The sequence below is a fragment of the Emydura macquarii genome, unplaced genomic scaffold (assembly GCF_026122565.2).
Source record: "Emydura macquarii macquarii isolate MOO-44397 ecotype Brisbane River unplaced genomic scaffold, CSIRO-AGI_Emac_v2 contig_2636, whole genome shotgun sequence".
NCBI classification, from domain to species: Eukaryota; Metazoa; Chordata; order Testudines; family Chelidae; genus Emydura; species Emydura macquarii.
This window is the reverse complement of record NW_027132773.1, coordinates 16057354-16079952: the sequence shown is the minus strand read 5'-3', so window position 1 is coordinate 16079952 and position 22599 is coordinate 16057354. Positions and strand designations below refer to the sequence as shown.

Genomic DNA, 22599 nt, shown 5'->3' with positions numbered 1-22599 from the left:
CTTTTTTTTTACCTGAATGTATTTTCTTATGGTCCTGCAGATTTTTTTCTGTGAAATTAAAGAAACCCAAAACCACTGAAACCCATTGTCATATAATGATTTATTTTGTAAAACATCATTAATCAAATCTTTCTAATAGTGTTTTTGATATGCAATGTTTTATTGTTGAATTTTTATGTTAGGAAGTTGTGTTTTGTGCATCAGACTTGCCAATACCTATTTAATGTGGAAACTGAACAAACTTTCATTGCTCTTTGACATTTGCCAGGCTTTATACTCCACCAGCTGTGCGAACAGTGTCCAGATAGTCATGATTAAAGTTAGTTGGGAACCAGAAATTCCATTCTGAGGAAAATTCCAACATTTTAAAAAAATGTTTCAAATTGGAACGAAAGGTTGAAATGTCTTGTAGAAGAAAAATTCTGACAATTGTCAGTTTGGGACCATTGAAACGTTTAGTTTTGAGTAATTTTTTAGATTAAGTACAATGTTAAAATATTGTTACATACATTAAATATTTAAATATAATACAATTAATATTTTTATATGTTATAAAAGTAAAAATGTTAAAAAGGAAACATTTCAATATGGTAGAAACAAAAATATATATATTTTTTCCCCAGAAACATTTTCCCTTCTAAATCAATATGTTCCCTTTAAATGTTTTGAGGAAACTGTGGTTTTTTTTGACAGAAAACTGTTCTGTCACAAGTTTTTTGACGAGCTCTAGTTACAATGAGACAGATTTTCAGAATGTGTTACAACACCCAACTCCAGCTGAAGTCAGTAGAAAATGCAAGTGTTCAGCACTTCTGCGTGTCAAGCTCCATTTCTTTCCCTACTGAACTAACCTAATTTTTTGAGCGTGTCCAATGAATCACTAATGGAACATTATATTAACTTGTTTAACCTTGTCAGTCTTTTTCATTCATGTGAGAATATATACACTAGGAGCTCAGTCTGTGTACTGTTCCAGATAAAAATAATAAACTGAACTAGAGTTAAGGTTGAGAAAGTATTGTGACAGGGTCAGACTAGATGGCTACTGGAGAATGCTAGAAGGCCAATATATCAGCCCCAGGCTCAGCAAGTCCCTTTTTCCCTGGTAGCTGAGCAGGGGTTACTCCAGGTTAAGTAAACACACCTGGAGCCAATCAAGGCCCCACCTAGGATTTCTTAAAAGCCTCCCCTCCAGAGAAAGGGTGTGGCTGGAGTTGAGAGTGAGGTGAGCTACCAGTGTGTGTGAGCAGGCAAGATGCTGTCAAGAGCCATGAGGGTTTAGGAGAAGGAGCAGAATGCTGGCAGAAGAGAAACCTGCAGGTACAAAGACTGGGGGAGGGAAAAACCCTGCCCAAAGAGGGCAATGGACCTTTCCCAGCCCTGGAGGCCTAAGGGAAGAGACCCTGTCAGAAGAGAGAGATTGAACTGGACATTTGGTTTGGGCACTACCACACCCAGTGGGGCTGTCAGCAGTTAAAAGCCTTCCCTGGCAAGGAGGCCAGGAAAGACCCCTGTCTGAGCAGGATATGGACATTAAGTCAAGGGGCATGGGGAAATAACCCAAGGAAGCTAGCAGTTTTCCTGAAACCACAGCATGAGGCTGCTACTTGTAGGGTCCCTGGGTTGGGGCCCGGAGTCGAGGGTGGGACCAGACACCTCCCCAACCCCCCCGCACTACTGGCCATTCACTGGAGGTGCAAGAGCCCCAGCGAAGAGGCAAGGGCCTGTGAGAACCAGAGACAGGACTGGGAGCCAGCAGGGAGCGGCCATTTTAGAAAGGTTGTATTATCCCCCCCGCCCCCCCAATCACTAGAAGGTGGAAGAACCCTAAAGGGTGAAGCAGTTCCCTGAGCTACTGTTAGAAGAAAGCACTGGACCCACCAAGGTAGAGGAAGAGCTTTGTCACAGTATATATTTGTAATTTAGAAGTTTAAAAAACGAACTCTTACATTAACAATATAGCCATAATGATCACAAATGTAGGAAATCTAGAGTTCAGGTTAAATTTAAAAGAAAGCCAAACATTTTAAAGTATGTGAATATAAGGATACTGGACCACTTTGATTAATCTAATTTCTGAGACAATCATTGTCATCTATAATAATAAACTGTTTAATCTCTTTAGTGACCACAGAAAACAGAATCCCATATTACATACCGATATGTATTCTTTACCTTAACCCGTGTTTTATTTTTGTTTTTTGTTTTTGGGGGGGGTGGGGGGGGAAGGGCGTGGAGTAGTGTGGTTGGGAAAGTTCCTTATTATAGAGGAGCAGGAGAGACTTTCATAGTTAAGATTGAGGAGAGCGTCCTGTTTAAGAGCCATCTTTCAGAGTGCTCTAAAATGAGCATGCGTATATATGATGCTCCCCAGGGATACCCTGGCTTGTGAGGCACCTCACCACCATCTGCCATTAGTGTGATGGAGTCTTCACTGTTCCTGCTCTGGATTATCTCCCTGAAACCAACAGCCTCTGACAGCACAAATATTACCTTCCAGGCTCTCATAGCTATTGCTTTCTCTCAGTAGGGGTAGTAATAGGCACACACCAACCCCAGAATGTTTGGAGTGCACCTGCAGTGTCTAGTCCTTTATCCTCTGAATAGTCAGAGAACTATCAGGCCTGCTATATACAAAGGAACAGAACACACCAGCTTGTAAGATTCAGCTTAGGATAAACACTTCGCTTAACACCACAGCACGGAGCTAAATTTATAGTACAAGCAAGAATATGTTTATTATCAAAGAACAGAGTTTCAAGTATTAGCAAATAACAATACTGGAAACAAATGGTTCTTCTTCGAGTTTGTATGTGTATTCCACACGTGCCCCATGTGTCTAAGTCCAGAACTTTCTTGTAGGCAGTGTCTATTGATTTGCATATGCACTATAGGAGGAGTGCTTCATGCTCCAAACCAAGGGAATAAAGGACTGTGGACCAACACCTCTTCAGTTCCTTCTTACTGTTTCATGGTCTGAGTCAGAATCTTTGGTGTCCTCAGCTTCTTTTCTACTGTGTGATTTAGATGAATATATTGTAAAAAGTTTGTTTTTCTTCAATGAGTTGGAAGCTCCTCAGGAGTTTTGCTATACCATGCAGAGGAGTCCCTTGACAGAAGACCTAGAAGATCAGGGTCCTAGCCTCTGGCCAGACATGATTGGCCAAGGGACAGGTTGTACCCTATACCAGGGTTTCTGAAACTTGTGGGTCAAGACCCAAAATTGGGTCACCAGAATGTTTCAATGGGTTGCGTGGCAGCTCTTGTGATTCCTGTCCCACAAGGCTGGCTTGGGCCTTCCTCCCTTGTCTAGGCACTGCAACCTCTGAGGTCCCAGCGCCACTCAGGTTTGGCACAGCCAACATGCTGGGAGTCTGGGTAGGTCAAATTTGAGTGAGTGGCACTGCAACCCCATAAGCCAGGTAATGACTCCACTCTCACAGATTTGGTCCAGTCATGGGGGTGGGGCCAAACTTGAGTATCACTGCAACCCCAAAGGTTGCAATGCCCAGAGCAGAAAGCCAAGCTCAACAACACAGGAGCTGCCACTGTGGGGTGAGTGCTGGGCAGGACCCAATCCCTCCCCGCCCAGGGGGCAGGGTCTGACCAAAACCACTCCAGGGCAGGGCTGTAATCAGGGAACAGTGAGTGGGGCAGCCGCGCAGAGGACAAAGCTGCATGGGTGGCTTGGGCTGGTGATACGACTTGCGGCAGCCCTATGCAGCAGGGCTCAGTGGGGGTGCACCTCTACCCCTGACTCATCTTAGCAGGCCACCCAGCCTGTCTAGGTTCAGGGGGTGCAACCCAAAAATCTGGGGGGCACATGACCCCACGTGTGCCCCCATGCATCATCCTATTCATATGCCTGCTGACGGATGGGTACTGGAAGTTATTCATGTCAGCTATCTGATTGTTTCTGGCAACTCCTACCTCTTCCCCATTCCTGCTTTCCATCCTCCCTCTGTGGATTATCTGGATTTGTGGTAAAAGTAGGAATTGGAGAATTATCAGTCTGCACTGCTTTCATTTGAGAGCTCACGTGACGTTCCTTTGTGAGCTAAAACATACATACCTGACTCAGAAGATTCTTGTAAACCCTCTGCACCCTCTTGCCAGTTTGCATTAAGGTTCTTGGCTCATGTTTGGCATGTATTGGGAGGAAGCGAGCAGAGTACTCTGCAGGACTTCTAAGCTTGTAAGGCACTATTATGGCGGGGAAATTATGTTGTATGGTGGGATTCAGAGAGCCATGAACCGTATAGAGTTAGGGGTATGTCTAGAGACAATGAGTTGTTTAAATTGGGATGAAAGATGTATCCACCTTTTAAAACGCTAGTTATTAAGTTGTATTTTAACATGTTGGTTGGATGCTAGTGAACGCTAGTGGCAGTGTAGTCTTCAATTCAACCAGTTTAATGTGTGTTAAAGTTTTCACTGCCTTATCCACATTAGATTTTTAAAATGTCACAGCATGTGCTAGTAACATCTTTAAATCCTAGACTAGGAATTTGTCTTGCTATCTCCATGTTTCCCCTGGCTCCTTAGCCTCCATGAAGCTTTGTTAGTGACAGACAAAATATTAATTCCCCCACTCCCAAACTAACTAGATAGTGATTGTATATACATTGGGTCTTGCCAATGTTTAGTCCTGCTCTTAAGTTCTGTGGTCATGCTAGTTATTAATTATCTCACACAACCAAGGGTGTGTAAGGTGCCTTAAAAACAGATACGACATGACCATTGCCCAAAAAAACTTACAAACTAATATCAGGCATGAAGCAATGAATGGATAACAAGACATTAGAGTGGGCTTGGATAAGAAGGATGGAACAATGCCAATAATATTATGTAGTTTGTGAAGACTAGTGCATATGTTGATGGATTAAAGAAGAGCTTTTAAAAAAACTGATGTATTTGAATAGTTTCTTATAGGTGTCGCAGAAGTGTCTTCAAGAGGGATTTAAATGAGGAGAGAGTAGTATTCTGGCAGAATTCACAAAGGGACATCCATGCATAGGAGCTGGTTGTGGGGAAAGCGCACGAAGCAGGGTATTAGGACTGATATTACTGGAGGATTGGAGACGGGTGGGAAGGAACATAAGATCCAAGATTAGATAAATAGGGAGGCGTTGAATTATGCAGGGCTTAGAAAGGGAAGGCAGGAAGCTTGGAAGTGATGCAGTGGAGAAGGGGGAGGCAGTGAGGGACTGATGAAAGATTGGTGTGATGTGGTTAGTTTGATGGATTAGGAAAATTATCTCAGAGGTTGTAATTTGTATGGAGTAGTTCTAGAAGTGAATTTGAGCTGGTTTGGGCAATGGTCTGTTCTAAAACAATAAGATGGAAATACATATTTGTTAAATTTGTTTAGGATCGGCAAGTTTTTAAGTTTGTGCTTCACAACCTGTTTCAGATATTTTACAAAAGCAAATGATGCAATTTGAGAATATTTTCAGAGAGAATGAGTTAATTAAATCTAATGTACAGGGAGAAAAGTCACTGAATCGTAGAGGTAGACATATTAAATCTGTACATCAGTTATGCCTCTATCACCAAGTATCATAGACGATAATAAAGATCCACATGAGGAAAATCATTTGGAGACGAGTTTTAAATCTCGTGAAGACTAATGTCAAGAGTGATAGAAAAGATGTTTCAGTCTTTTGTGTGAAAGATCTTTATCATTGAAAAGATATTGAAATCTGTAAAGAATTCAAGTGAAAAACATGCTTATCGTGTTTTTTGCAGAGCTGGTTCTTGTCACTTAAGTTTAATACTTTATGAAACTAAGCTTCCATGTCTGTAACAGAAATGCAGTTTGCAATATTATTTCATTAAATATACTTGGAATACCTTACAACGTAACTAGTCTGTGTAGCACAACTGACAAAGACTGAACAATAAATAATTATAATATGTAACTTTAAAAATTCTGTAGTTAAGAAGATTGAACCAAATTACTTAAAGAACTCCAATAGTTTCCTCCAAAAATATTCTCCGTTCATTCCACATAGTCATACTGGATGACTGTAGACTTCAGAGGTGGGCCCAGCCTACTCTCCTCACCCTATGTACAAATAACTTCTATTAATGGCAGCAGAGTTGCACACATGAAGAGGAAAATAAATCTTATGTTATGAGTTCAGTATGTTAAAATGTTACTTAAAAAGTAGAATTTAGTGCTCTAGAATTGAAAGCCCTGAAGGTAAAACTTTATTTAACCACATAAATGGGCAAAACACAGGTATAAATATCCTTACTCTGCTCCCCCAGTGTGCTTCAACACTGGCTTGCAGGGAACATTTTTATTGGTGGAAGGTTATTTATCATCTTATTCATCCATTTATTTGCTTCTCATCTGAGAGCATCAAAAAAGGTGCTAATTGTGCTGGTGATTTATGAGAGAGGTACACACATATATTAGCACTGGGATTGAGGCCCTCAGCTGATTTAATATAGGCCTCATAACAGGTCCGGATGCTGCTGCTCTGATATAAGTGCTGACAGTTTGCTTGGTTTTGTTTGACACAAATGCATTATTACCAACCTTAAAAGTCATGAATTAAGCCGCCTCCTCAAAATTGTAAGTGGCTCCAAATTAGAGATTTTTAAAAAAAATTAAATTATGTTTTTGGTCTGTTCCCTCATTTTTTTAATGCCTCTGTCTCCCTCGTGTGTGTGTATTTTACTATGTGAAAGTGGGGATGTGATAGAAGAATTTTTATGCCCTGTGTTACAAAATGAATTACATATTTCGGTTGCCTAACTGTAACTAATTCTCTTCTTTAGCCATAGACTTCATAATCTCCAATGGCAGGGAAAAAAATAATTTGGGAACACTGACATTCTACTCCAATTCGTTATGCTCCAGTTTGTTTCCTTATAGTACATAAGTTTTTGCTGCAGATACATAGTTGGGTTTTATATGGCTATATTGCTGTTCTAACAGTTCCACTAAAATGGCTTGACTACTACTGATTATGGTAAACTTATTTCTAATAGTAAACTCCACATATAATGTTTAAATTAGATAAAAGGTGAATGAGAGAATGCCAGACATCAAACTCCATTTGTCTACACTGGCAGATACATAATCTCTATTTTAATCATTGCAGGTTTGTAACTTTTTGTTCTGTTGAATGCATTCATCTTTTCATAGTAGATGCAGAGGAGCACTGACTAATTATAGTTCATTTATCAATAAGTATTCATTGCTTAATTATCATAAATAATCCTGCTATTATTTAAGATTTGTTTTTACGGTGTTTCCATTTTCTTCCTTCATCTTTTCAGATTATGGCACAAGCTCAAGGCTTGGGGAGGAGATACATTAAAGCCTTTTTTAGAGGCTTCTTTATTGCTGTTCCTGTGACAGTGACTTTTCTAGATAAAGTGGCCTGTGTAGCAAGAGTGGAAGGAGCATCAATGCAGGTAATAAAGCTTTATTTTCTGTTAAACTATATCCATGTGTTTAGCAAGGCCTGCGTCTGAATTTTAAGTAATTGACAATCCAGTTTTAAAGGTGAGTGGATTTTTGGTAGGAAGGATTGTTTCCCCTTGATATTGTGCAGTAAAATGAAATGTATGGACAGGGCCTTACATCATGGGGTGGTCTGCTTTCTAATGTGTCGCAGGTATTCTGTAGTGTGGCAAGAAAAGGCTCTTAGGAGTAAAACTTCTCAAAACACTATAATGCCAAGGAAAGCAAAAAGATATTCTTTCAATAATAGATCTTGCTAATATTTTGGCAAATTCAGACATAGTCATTTTACAGTAGTAAAAATTTCAGTATGGAATTTGGAGGCTGTAGAGGAGGGTGGGTTGCTTGTTTTTGAAATGTTCTATTTAAAACACTATACATTTGAATGTTAAAACAGAAAACAACTATTAGTAGGCTTATTATTACTCATGACCGAGTACAAGTACCATTTCAATAAGGAATCTGTGGAACTCATTGCCAGGGGATGTTGTGAAGGCCAAAACTATAATGGGGTTCAAAAAAGACTTCGATGAATTCATGGCGTATAAGTCTGTTGATGCCTATTAGCCAACATGGTCAGGGATGCAAGCCCATGCCCTGGGTGTCCCTAGCCTCTGACCGCAGAAGCTGGGAGTGGACAACAGAGGATGCATCACCTGATGATTGCCTGGCCAGTTCTATTCTGTTCATTCCCTGTGATGCACCTGACATTGGCCACTGTCAGAAGACAGGATACTGGGCTAGATGGACTATTGGTCTTGACCCAGTATGACTGTTCTTATGTTCTTGAGCTAGAAAATTGATACATGATTTCATGCCAATACTTATTTTTTTTAATTGGGAAAGTGGTGTTCTAACTGGGGTTATAGTGTATGGTTGTGATATAAACTGGTGTACTAAAGCATATGAATATTCTGATATATATGTATATTTTTACAGTGTAAATTACATTTAAAAGGAAACAAAACATTCTTGCTACTGAAACTACCACTGCTTCCCCTTACTGTGTTGTTAGGACTTCTCAAATGGATGCTGCTTCAATTTTTCAATTGTCAGAGTTACTCCTTTTGTCTGTTGCTTCATTGCATTCTGATTACCATATTCCTGTGTGCTTAGCTATTGTATCTATCTTGTTTGGACAGTGCAACCTTCCCTCCCTCTCTCTTCCCCCTATGAAAGTTACCTTAGTGTAGCAAAAGAACTGTCTTCTCTGTCTTTCTTAAGAGTGGTAGGGATTAGGGATTAATCAACTTCTGTTCCATAGCGTGGCTCTTTAAAGTTCCTGGAGTTATGGCATAGATGAAGATCTCGAGAAGAGCAGAGACAGGTATTGGAAGAGAGGAAGTAGTCTTGGGGAAAACCCAGGCTACTGTTTCTTTAAGGGTCCAGGAACTTTTTTAGGGGTCCATTGTAATTGTAGTGTGGAGCAAGGCCTTCCCTCTCTCCCAGCCCACAGGATAAGCTCTGGGAAAGAGAGCAGTATATGGTCTTCCTCTTCCATCATAACAAGAGAGATACCAGCAAGAGACAGTCTGCTGACTTCTGCTAGTCCAGGAGGAAAAGGACTGAGTTACAAATGGGCTAGCTCGGAGAAGCTGGTTTAAGGCTGTAAGGGCCTGAAATGATCCCTTGGGTCCCAGAAGGAGGGCTGTGGGGCTCTGAACGAGGGAGAAGAAATGTGCTTGAACTAGCATGCAGGCCCCAGAAACAGGACTGTAGAACTTTGGAACCAGGGTGAAGAAACCTGCTTGAATTAGCAAACGTACCCCAGAAGGAGGGCTGTGAGACTCCTGAATCAGGGAGAAGAAACTTGCTTGAACTAGGACACAGACTCCAGAAACTGGACTGTGGGACCCCTGAATTTAGGAGAAGAGGGGTTAGGCCTGAGGAGCTAAAAGAACTTGTATTTGGGAAAAGACTAAATAAATAAGACCTCACAAAGGAGGCAATCCTATTTTAAGTATTCTAGTCTGAGTGTAAATTATTGTAAACAACTCACAGGGAACTGAGAGCTGGTTGCTTGTCATGCTACCTCAGCCAATGTAACTTAAATTTATCACTCAATCTTGATGATGAGTATACATTACTACTTGATACCGGCTCTTACGTTTATGTAGCACTTTTTTATCATAAAGTCTTCAAAAGTGCTTACAAACTAAAGGTTTGACTCTGTGAGTTACTGTGCGGCCTTCTCTGATGTCCTGAGCCCACCCAGCAATTGACTTCAATGAGCGTTGAGGGTGTTCAGCACTACCTGGATCATCCTCAAAAGATTTGATCCTTCAGCCTTTATTCAGGCAAAACTCTCTGGGCAGCTGTGCTTGATGTAAGATTCAGGATGGGAGAGGAAAGATGGCTCTTACACCTTCTTTTTGCTTGTCTATTCTTTGTTAATCTGGTGCCAAACTGGCCTCTGTGAGGCCTTTGTGCTGCTTCAGGTTACATTGGATAAAGTGCTGCTTAGGCACTGTTCCATTGTCTACAGATTGCTGGAGCATGGTGCATTTTGACATTGCTCTTGGCTACTTCCTTGGCCTGACCAAGAATTTTACTTTATGCCTGCAGATGGAGTAGGTGGTATTGAGCTGGCTATGGCAGATTTATATCACTCCAGGGATTTCCTGTACATCAGGAATCCTCAGCTGTCCCTCTCCGCTCACTCTGCCCCTCTAGTCTCATGTTGTGACTTTTTCAGAACACTACAAACCCTAACTAATTTTAAACATATTCAGTTACTTTTGTGTGAAGGTTTATTAGATACCAAACTAGACCAATCTTTTAGCAGGTACGTTATTTTAAAGAAATGTACCTCTCTGTCACACTACAGAGTTTGAGGAAGGAAAACTACAAGTCACTGCTTTAGAATGCCATTTCTTTATCTTGCACTCTGGAAAGTGATTTATGTTGAATGCATTTGAAAGCTATAGTATAGGAAGGAAAGTGAAGTTCAGTCAGCATGTAGCCTTATTCATCAATAGCATGCCTCTATTGGGTATGTGATTGTGTTGACTTCAAGCTCTCACTGTATGATCTCCAAGATTTGATTTGTACTAGACCGCTTAGACTCCTAGCTGGCTTTTTGCACTCATTATTCTGGTTCCTGCTGTTTTTGAAATTAAAAGTTCTGTCAAGAAGCAAGCACTAGCGCTTTTTTCTTTTCAGATTTTTCTTTTTTGTTTGTTTGTTTGTTTTGGACCCAAAATATGTGTAATATTGTCCCATAATCACTGAAGATTGTAACTCTTTTGATACTCTGGCAAATATACTGCATGGAGGTCCTCAAGAATACAAATATTTTGCGATTTATTCTCAATCACTTATGACAGACTTCATGAATTTCATTGATTTTGCATCTTCACAGTGCTGAGAACCACCTGGTGCAAATCTTCTTTCTGCTCAGTCTCTATGATGTTCACCCCAATCTGTAAACTAATGCACTAATCAATTTTAGTACACTTTATTGGTTCATTTGTCTTTTTTCTTTTCAAATTTCCTTTTCTTTAAATCCCTCGTTGTGGCTTTTGTTTCTTAGACTGTCAGATTTCTATGTGCTCATCTAACATATTGTTATTAACAGGGGACTTCAAATGGATTAGTGTTGATTTACAGCATTGAATATATGTGATACAGAAACAGCTGATGTGATAAGTTAGTAATTTATTGTTACGGATCTTGCCATTTTTCCTGTAATGTTGGATATACACTTGTTTTATAGTGTTACTGTCCAATATAAATGCACTTTCATTTTCTGTCTTTATTTTTGTTCATGGCTTCTCCTGTTGAGTTACAATGCTTTCTGCTTGTCAGATACATTAAAGTTCCTTTATACTTCAGTGGATTGCTCATGTTTTTCCTAATGATGTGGAAAAAGGAACCCCCTGATGGTTAATGAATTTAAAGATTCATATATCCAAATTAGCTGCTTTGAAATGTTAGATTACAAATGACAAAATGAGCTTGCAATTTTATCTCCAAGTTCAGCAAGAAACAATTGAGTGTTCTATACCAGGAATTTAGTCTGCTGATCAATAACCTCTGACAAAGTACACTTGCCACTATAAAGACTACAGTAGCAAATATTTTTGAGTATTATAATCCATTATGCAATGTACATGTAATAATTACATTCTATGGCAATTTCCCCTTACTTTATTATTGTAATATTATGATTACCATGATTATATCTATGCCTGCATACTGCTTTGAATATTTCTCCTCCTCTTCAAGCTATAAGAAAATAAGCCTTGACCTTCTGGTGTCCTGCAGCAGTATAAGTATCAAATTAATCATTTATTGTTAAAGGGTGTGTTGCTTCCCTCTTACGGAATCTTGTGTCCTGTGAAGTTCCTATCATATGGCTGGAACCTTAATTTACATGCTTTTAGCATTAGGTTAGTTAGAAATTGGAGAATCAAAATGCTGTGTGAATTCTGCACCCTAGCTCTAAATTAAGACCTATGTGTCCCATTTGCACTGATCTATTAAGCCAGGAGCTTGAACAAACGAGAGAGGGTTCTTCAGATTAGAGATATGTGGGTAACATTCTTGGATTTTGTTTCCTTAAAATAACTGCATTTAGGAGTCCATTTGTTAACCCTCTTTCAGAAGTAGCATTAGATGTGTTTGTGGGTTATTTTTTAAAACTTGAAGTTTTACTGCTAATAAAAAAGCATGCAGAGTAAATTACTTGCAAAAACAATTATATATAGTGTAAGTGTTCAGAAAAGAAGTCACAATATATTCTGTTTGCTAAAAGATTTATGTTGTTGTTTGCGGGAGACTGCAATTGATAATGTAAAATGAAGGTCTTCTCTTTCAGGTTATCCTCCCTTCTTCATGCCTTCTGTTTCTAAAGATCAGTTTCTGTATGTCCCATTAAGATGCCATTTCATCATATCAAAAATGCTGTTGTGGGAAAGAAGAAATGCAAATTATCCTAAATTTCAGTATGTCCTTTGGATGTAATACTAAAACATAGCTATCAATGAATTGGATATCCAGCCTCTGCATCGAAACAAACCATGTCAGTAATATATTTTTTAAAATGATATAATTTTCACAAACCTGGCATAAGTTTTAGTGCTAATAAAGTTTGCGGATGACACAAAGTTGGGAGGTATTGCTAATACAGAGAAAGACCAGTATATCATATAAAAAGATCTGGATGACCTTGTAAACTGGACTAATAGAAATTGGATGAAATTCAATAGTGAAAAGTGCAAGGTCATGCACTTAGAGACTAATAACAAGAATTTCTGTTATAAGCTTGGGACGCATCAGTTTGAAGTGACAGAAGGAAGAGAAGGATCTGTGCGTATTGGTTGATCACAGGATGACTAAGAGCGCCAATGTGATATGGCCGTGAAAAAAGCTAATGTGGTCCTAGGATGCATCAGGCAAGTTATTTCAGTAGAGATAGGGAGGTGTTAGAACCGTTATACAAGGCATTGGTCAGACCTCATCTGGAACACAGTGTGCAGTTCTGGTCTCCCATGTTTAAGAAGGATGAATTCAAACTGGAACAGGTGCAGAGAAGGGCTACTAGGATGATTTGAGGAATAGAAAACCTGCCTTATAAGAGGAGACTCAAAGAGCTTGGCTTGTTTAGCCTAACCAAAAGAAGGCTGAAGGGAGATATGATTGCTCTCTATAAATACATCAGAGGGATAAATATCAGAGAGGGAGAGGAGTTATTTAAGTTCATCACCAATGTGGATACAAGAACAGGAAGTTTAGACTTGAAATTAGATGCAGGTTTCTAACCATCAGAGGATTGAAGTTCTGGAACAGCATTCCAAGAGAAGCAGTGAGGGCAAGCAACCTAGCTGGCTTCAAGACTGAGCTCGAGAAGTTGGAGGGGATGGTATGATGGGACAGCCTAATTTGGCATTTGACAGATCTTTGACTACTACTGGTATATATGTCCAATGGCCTGTGATGGAATGTTAAATGGGGTGGATTCTGAGTTCTTTCCAGGTGTCTGGTCTTGCCCACATGCACAGGGTTTAGCTGATCACCATAGTTGGAGTTGGGAAGGAATTTCGCCCAGGGCAGGTTGTCATAGACCACTCTTCTTTATGGGTATGAGACATGGGTGACATATCAAAGCCATCTTAAGTGTCTGAAGTGGTACCAACAGCACTGCCTTAGGAAGATTCTCTGTATCAGATGGAAAGACTATTGCACCAATGCCAGTGTTCTCTCTGAAGTGTTGAGGCAAAGATTATGAAACATCAGCTTTGCTGGCTGGCCATTGAGTGTGGAGGGCTGATATTTGTCTTCCGAAGCAAGTCTTCTTTTCTCTACTTAGTCATAGTAAGAGAACCCACAGGGGACAGAGGAAATGCTACAAGGACACCTTGAAAGTATATCTTAAGAAGGGAGTCATTGACCCCACGAATTGGGAGGAGCTGCTGGCAATAGATTGCACATGGCGTCACATCATACATCAAGCTTCAGCCCGTTTTGAAGAGAATCACCTTGCTCAAGAGGCTGAGAAATGGCAGAGGAATAAGGAAAGTGTACAGAATCCCGGCCTGCAGTTGTGCTCTCTCCAAGCAACTACCTGTCATGTGGAAAAATATGTAGAGCACGAATTGGACTCCTCAGCCCTCTTAAGCTGACTCATCAAACCTCATCAATAACTTCCCCCTGACAGCCATGATCCTTGTATCCAAGGATATTACAACAATGGTAGCATGTGTGCAATGCTCCACATAAAAGTCCTAAAACAGAGAACTATAAGGTGGAGTCTAAAATCTTTTTTGCCTCTGATATGTCAGTTAGCATTGTAACAACATGATGGCTGGAGCTGGTTGAAAATTTTCCGATGGAATGCTTCTATTGGAAAATGCTAATTTGATAGAATCAAAACATTGCTGGAGCTCAATGACTGTCAACATTTTCGATAGAAACCAGGTAGGCTGGCTAGCCCTGTTTCCTGCCAGCCTGGTCACCCCTGGCTCCATGCTTCCCTGGGCAGCTGCCTCTCAAGGCAGCTGGGAGAGCTGAAAAATTCCATTTTGGCTGTCCTGTGATTTTTTTTTTAAATTTTTTTTAACTGTTCATATTGATTCAGGACAAATATTTTTTCCCAAAACATCAAAATTTTCCATAGCTTGGCTGGCAAATGTGTATTACACTCTCAAAGGAGTGGGTTAAGAGTCTGAAAACTCCCTTAAGAGGCAGGTGGGACTGATGCCAGCCTCACTGAGTACATTCCTGAACTCTAAATCTGTTAAGCAAAGAGGTCATGCTAGCAGATGACCTCTATTACAGATTTCAGGGACAATGTGAGTACTACTTGATACAGAATATGGTAGAATGGCTTTCTAAAAATGATCCCACTTTTCATGAGAAGCGTTCTTGAGTCCTGTTATCCTAATAAAAGTATGGAATTGCAGTTGAATTACAGTTTGCATGTTTTAGTGCATTGCAAGATGTACATTATACTTTACTACAAATATATGGTAGTTAACTGTATCAGTGCCTAATATAAGTTCCACTGAACATACTCTTCTCACCAATGGTTCAAATCCTGGTCCCATAAAGCCAGAGGCCAAAAGAATTCCATTATCTTAATTGGACCAGGATTTGGAACATAGATGAAGTGGGAGAGGAGCAGGAGGGGAGACAGGAGAAACGTTGAGTTTCTTTCTTTTAACATTAAACTGTTTTCCCTCTTTCCTTAGCCTTCCTTGAATCCAGGAGGCAGACAGGTATCTGATATAGTGCTTTTAAACCATTGGAGTGTTAGGAATTATGAAGTGCAACGTGGAGACATTGTGTCATTGGTGTAAGTAATTTCAAATACATTTCAATACATATTTATGCACATCTTGAACCATCAGCATTGTGTAATACATTTAATCTGTAATGCCACAGTGTGTTTTTGCATGCTGACAATGAAGCTATACAGAAAATTGATAGTATGAGCAATCAATGCATTATTATTATAAAATGTCAACATACAAGAGATCTTTAAAGGGTTCATTATAATGTATTTGCTTAAAAGGAGAAAAATGTCAAGTAGTGTGTGGTGTTATATAGATGTTTACAAGAATTGCCAAAAAAGGAGATGTGCTGTAAGGATTTGAGATTTCTAATCAAGTAAAGTGATCAGCTGAATAATAATTATGGCTGTGGAGTACAGTAGGTAAAAATACATGGATTGATGGAACATATGAAGAGTTTTTTTTGTTTTTTAAATTGTATAGCTTTCTGAATATATTCAACTCAGGAGAAAAAAAACCTCTATTTTTTTAATGTTCAACATACCATAGTAACTTTTTTTCTGAAGAAGTCTAACTACAACATTTAAGTTAAAGTTAAATTTTCTTCACAAAAATCAGACTTCTCTTTAAAGTATAATTTTATAAAAACAGCTTATGAATTAGAACATGGAGGCCTATGTATCAAGCCAAAAGGTGGCACTGTTTCTCTGTTGAAAATACTCAAGACCATTAGAGGACAAAAACTCCATGTCAGTCTTAATGTAATGTAGAAATGTAATGTCAAAGTGTGCATAACGGACACAATGATATAATACAGTCTTATAGTATATGCCTGGACGGTTTAAGCTTAAGGTTTTTTAGTTTCATAAGTAAAATGCACAGTATATAGACTACAACTGAATGTGTCTTCTAAAGCTAATTTCCTTAGGTTTCCTCTGCGATATACATCTGTTTTAATGGACCATGTAGTTATGCCTACCTATCTATTGAGATAGCAATTAATATATTAAAATTTTACTACCAATTGTTAAAGCAAAATAAAAATGTGTTCTAAGGCACACTGTTCTTTTGTTGGAATATTTCTGGTTTATTTTTCTGGTTCTTGAATGGGCTACTGCGTTTTCTGGCTTTGACTAAAGTAGTATATTATTCAGATTTGAGACACCTTACGTTTTATGGAAGGCCTCCAAATTCAGGTCTTTTATTGACTGTGTAGAAGCAGATTCTACATATGTGTACGTACTTCTGCCCAAGTCATATCCTAAAGGTTACTTTAAAATATAGTAGTAGATCTGGTTAGTAATTACTGGACTGAATAGGAGGTCAGTGAGTTTAACCAGGCACAAAGTGGAATAACATGGTTACATAGTCATTATGCTTTCAAAGGTTCCTGCTATCCTCTGAGCCATCTGCATGGATTACTTTCACTTTGTCACACAGATGCCCTGTTTTTGAAACCTCCTTGTTATCAGCTTTTTACATGCTGGGCTATACACTCATGTCCTCATTACTCTTTTGTCTTCTGTTTGACAAGGTTGTTTCCTCACTTAGCTGGTGATGGAAAGAATATCCACCCATGTGGAAGAGGTCATATACAAGCCATGCAGCTGTATTGAGGTTTTTCCTTATTCTCTTGGGAAGTGTTCAGAAAGCACAGAATAGTATGTTCAAAAGTCACTATGAGCACAAAGAAACAAAGAGATGAAATTTAAGAAGATTCAGTATAATTTTTGTATGTAGAAATATTAAAGGATATGTCATTACTTAATTTAGTCTATCCTATCATATGGGCTCATTAGAAATTGAGTACACTTGCCTTTCCCTACTTCCTTTCAAACTTTGTGACTTAGGCAATATCTCATTATAAATTTTGAAGTATGAATGCACAATAGGATGTTGTGTGTCTTGTATGATGTAGTATCCAGGTGAAAAGAAATTGTGCAGGCATGTGTTTATTCATTCAAGAGACTTAATTTCTGGTACATGAGGCTTTGTTGAGTAAATGGGTTAATTTCTTTATCCTGTCCGTCTTGGTTCTCCATCTATGGTTTTATGATTCAGTGGTCAGTACATATGGTGTGTGTGTTTTACTAACTTATTCTTGCACTGAATATTTGATATGGACCATCATTATACTGCTTGTTAGAGGACTCATTTGGATTCAGATTGCAGATATTCATCACTACACATCTTACAAAATCAGCAATTGCATGTATACCCATGTGATACACTGTAGCTGGTTGTAGATGAGATGAATTATATTGATTGTGGCATCAATGCTTAAAAATATAAATGACCTACAGGGCCAAATTCTGCCTCTGGTTGTAACTCTCCTGGGCTTCAGTGCTAGCCACTGTGAGTGAATTACTGATGGAAGAATTTGGTGGTAGAGGGTGAAGTTTGTGTAGTTTGAAAGTTTGTAAAACCAAATGTGATTTCATTGTATCCTTTTTAGTTTTATGTCATGCTTATAAATGGATGAGATAAAGAGAATCGTGTGTTACATATAAAAGCGTTATATATATAAAAGCTTGGCTAACAAAAGTGGGTGCCCCGTCTTCTGTGAGTGTGCATATGTAAAACATAAAAAAGGCATTTTACCTCATCTAAGCAGATCATGAATCCTATTTTTGAGCCAAATTTTCAAAACCACGATGTTTGAGTTGACTCAAAATTAGGAGAAATGAATTCAACCATCCCTAAAATTTTGCCCTTAACTGGGACATTATTGAATTACTAGGCTGTAATTTAAAACGAATAAGGTCTAATGACAGATTTTTCTCTGGTAATTAAATGAATATGAAGTATAAATATGGAGTAAATCCATTGTGTGTGGTACATATGCCATTCTGTCGTGGTGCTTTCCTGGCATCTTTTAATGGGTAAAGATACAGGGTAGTCTATATCTGAAAATATAAAGCTTTTTTTTTCTTTTTTAAAAAAATGAACTTAGTTTATCTTCAGTGCTCAGAATCTGAGAGCAATTAAAGAATGGGGTCATCTTAATGCCAAAATAGGCCCTGATCCTATGCTAGGCATCATGGTGAAATAAGTCCTGATCCTGTAGTAAACGCTGCGCAGGTAGAACTCTGAACCTGTGTGGAGCACCACTGAAATTAATTGGCTCCACTCACACATAGTATATTGCAAAATCAGGGACTATTTTGCCATGATGCCTATTGTAGCTTTGGGGGTATCTTTTGTAATCTTTTTATTTTAAAAAGAAATTGCTAAGGAATGATTTATAACTCTAACATTTACTTTACATGTGTTTACTGAAAACCCCTGGTGCTCTGACAATCAAATTCCCCCCTCTGTCTCCAAGAGTTACTGGTATTTTTAATTTATTGTGGAAAAATATAGTTGAAACGTTTGCTTTGGAGCCTTCGGCAATGCACACACTTCAAATTAGTTTTATACGGGCATGGCAAGAAAAAAAGGGTTGGTCAAATTTTCAGATGAGTAAACTTGACAGTAAACTGTTTAATTCAGACTTTTAAAACATCAGGCATCTAACATATTTTAATATAGCTCTGCCAAAGCTTCTTGTACTACTCTATTTGGTTCACTAATGGCTGGCTAAGGGACAATTTGACCTAGTGAAAATAGTATTGCTCTGATTCTAAATGCTGAATGTAGAAACTAAATGAATATTCAAAATGTGCTTATTTTACACGCACACACAACTTGCTCATTTGTACATTGAAGTTTACTTTTACAGTGACTTATAAACATAGGCATGCAAATGAAATCTTAAAACGAAAAAATTGTGTGCACACTTAGATTCCAGTTGAGCAACTTTTACAAGAGTCCTATCTGAAGTGAAAAATGAAACTTCCTATATTTACAGCATGTAATCATACATATTGACTGCTAAGGTGCTTCTAAAGATTTGAAATTTAAACTTCTGAAGGACTGGAATTAAAGTGGACAGAGAACTAAAATATATATATATTGTAAGGGACAACCCTGGAAATAGTGAACTAATGATCTAACAGAGCTTGTCAATGTGTAATTTATATAATTATGTGATCTTTACAAGGCTCAGGAAAAAAGTTAATGAAAATATTTATGTAACACATTTTATCTGGAAACTTTCCCAAATAGTCAACATTATGTACTGTGAAATATTGATGTGTGCTGTTCCATAGTGTGTGTTTCCCCTCATGCTGTGGATAGCTGCATTTCTACACTGGGTACAGTATTGATGAGGATAATAATTAAAATAAACTGTAACGATACCTAGTTCTATATTGAACTTTTTTTTTTTTTTTTGGGCAGCATTTGAAGTGCTTTAAAATGGAAGTCAGTACCATTATCCCTGTTTTATAGATGGGGAAACCGAGGCAGAGAGAGGCATATCAACTTGCCCAGTGTCACTCTGTAGGCCAGTAGCTGAGCTTGAAATTGAAACCAGGTCTTTTAAGTCCTAGTCCAATGCACTGTGTATTAGGCCACACTGTCTCTGGCTTTAGTTGAAGCCGTTTACAGATATGTCCTAATGAATTCTAACAACACCTCTATGATACAAGTATGTCGATAGCATATTTGAAATACTGGGTATTATAATACTATATCCATTTTACAAATGGGGAAACTGAGGCAGAGATATTTTTTTGTTTGTGGCTCATGTAGCATTAATTTCAAAGTCTATTAGTCTACAATCTCCCAAGCCCATGTTTTATCTACTAGACTGCTCTTCTGTCTGTGATTCCTGTTTTGTACAGCAGTTTAAATTTATCAAGGACTTTGGGCTCTTGTACAAATGTATACTTTGATTTCTACTTAAAGAATAACTTCAGTCACCTTTGAATATAATGCAGCAATTGTTTAACAGTGTACAGCAAATCTGCATAAATGATTAGGTCAGGCAATGAAGTATCTTGTAGAATTCAAACCCTAGATGGAATTTTAGGTAGGTAGAAACCAAATCAGGACTCTGTGGCTAATTAGCTTAACTTGTTACATGGGAGCCAATTCATAAATAAGAAAATAACAGCTATTACCTTGTTTGGACTGCAGAGAAAAAGATAAAATATGAAAAACCATTTTTAATCCATGTAAGAATATTTTCCCAGTCAAGCACACAAGAGCTGTACTGCCTGTAATAGAAAAATCTCATCATTTATAACCTTCTGAGTCACAGGTTCACTGAACACAATATCAGTTCACATATAATTAAACCTGTGAGAATGTCTGTTTAGTTTTCCTTTTGAGATATGGCTGATATGATGCAACATAATGAAATTCTGTCAAATCTAGGTTCTTTATAAAATAATTCAGATAAGTCTCAATATGGCCCAGTTAAAATTCGATTGTGACTTGCATGCTTTTGAGAGTCTTGCTCATGTGCCAGAATCAATTCAACATAAATTTTGTGATTTTAAAATATAGTATTTGGGAACCATTTAAAAACACACAAGCCTGTATGTAAAGATGCTGAATCTCTTGTGAACATCATCTTAATATACACTTGTATGAGTGTGTTTTTAAGGTTATTTTGCCTGTCAAATATCTCAGCACACTGTGTAAAACACCGTAGAAAGGAAACTTAGTGTGATACTAATATCTTCAGTACCCCCGCCACCTCCCCAAAAAAAAAAAAAATTCTAGGGAACAGTTTACATGTATTGTGAGATAGATGTACAAAAGGACCCAATAACAGAACTGAGCAAAATGCTCACATTGAACTTAAATCACCCTTGAAATAAACCTTATATTTGAGATTCTAAGTTTTCATGAACTTCACCCTATGTTGTAAGAGTTCACCTAAAATGAGTACCTGGGAATCTTCATTGCCTTCAGCGACAGCAAAAGCCTTTTCATCACTTGCCTCCAACTCACTTACCTCTGTCTGACTCTCCAGAATTCACATTTAAATGCATATATTTTTCTGAACTGGATACTGCAAATGCCAGTCAAAGCCACATGCTACATCTGGAGATGGAGTCAGAGCGCATGGAACCCTGGCTACTGTGTCTCTGCTTGATCTGATATGTCTCTATGGGTATGTCTTTACTGCATTTTGGAGTGAGCCTCCCAGTCCAGCTCCACAGAGCTATGGTGACAGGGCTCATAGTAGCATGGTAAAAATAGCTGTGTAGATATTGTAGCTCAGGCTGTCAAGCCTGGGGGTAGGGTTGGGGTAGGGTTGAGAGTCCAAGCTCCAGCCTGAGCTGCAAAGTCTATACTGCTACTTTTAGCATGCTAATGTGAACCATGCTAATACACGTTTGTGTTTGTGGACCCAGGCTGGAAGGCTCACTCCTGAGTGCTGTTGTAAACATACCCTATGTACATGTACCAATTTATGAATATCTGTTACAAATGTATGTGTTACTATCTCTGAGGCTCTGTCTTTCTGACTTCTTTCCACAGGTCAAAATTCCTAAGGGTGGTTGCTGTGATCAGAATTGTTAAATCACAAAATTTTGAAATAAAGTTTGATCCAAACTGAGAAATATGTTGGGCCTTATAAATTTCATGGAAATCTAAATTTTGAGTGTTCAAAGCATACAAACGGAATTAACAAAAGTTTCTTTCCTTGTCAAAAGTTTCAACCATGCATATATAATATTCATAAAAGGCTATATATATTAGTTATTTTATTAATGAGTCTTTTGCCTAAAAAGTAAAAAAAATAAAAACGTACAAATGTATTTATTGAAAGAGCTGCACTGCATTTTGTTAAGCCATTACTATTCTGAACAGTCACTCAGAAAAATTTGCAGCTACTAAAAGAACCTAAATAAATGTAAACTTAGCATTTAGAATGCAGTTTGATGATCATAGTTTATGCTTTATTTCTTAAAATTTCAGAAGCTGTTTTCCTGTCTCAAATACTGAACTAGCTTTTGAGAATCTTGGCTTGACCTTCTACAGTCTGCCTATTTCTATTCTATTATTGTTTGTATTTAGGGCCTTATACACAATCATCTGTCTTCTGGGATGCAGGACACTGCACGAAGAGGTTGTGCTGACATAGAACTTAAATAATCACTTTACTTTTTGAGCCTTGGTGACCTCAAAAGATCTTCTATTTTCTTCTGTTTCTTTGGCTGGAGGAAGAATTTTCATTGTCTTTTCCCAATAAAAATCATGTGTAATTCTACTTTTATTATCTTTTCTTAGTTTAGATATTATACTGTATATTACGAGTTTTATAGAGTTGGGGAAAGACAAAATTATTGTATCTTGTATTTGTAAAGTGACTAAATTCTATTTCCCAAAGAATGTTTTCAAGTATTGTACTGACTTCCATTTTAAAGCACTTCAGGTGCTGCAAAAAAAAAGTTAAATATAGAGCTAGGTATTGTTACAGTTTAATTTAATAATTATTACCCTCATCAATACTTTACCCAGTGTTGAAATGCAGCTATCCACAGT

The 22599-nt window shown here is 38.2% G+C and overlaps 1 protein-coding gene across 8 annotated transcripts in view; it reads left to right on the top strand.

The window, feature by feature from the left end:
• The window catches only part of IMMP2L (inner mitochondrial membrane peptidase subunit 2), a 781125-nt gene that overhangs the window by 18556 nt on the left and 739970 nt on the right, over positions 1-22599 (top strand). For all 8 annotated transcript variants that reach the window (XR_010922851.1, XM_067564213.1, XM_067564212.1 and 5 more), the window contains exons 2-3: positions 7294-7431; positions 15172-15275. Coding sequence is in view for 7 of the 8 variants with exons in the window: in XM_067564213.1 (XP_067420314.1) it covers positions 7297-7431; positions 15172-15275 (239 nt within the window). In the remaining variant the exon portion in view is untranslated. The remainder of the gene's footprint in view (positions 1-7293; positions 7432-15171; positions 15276-22599) is intronic.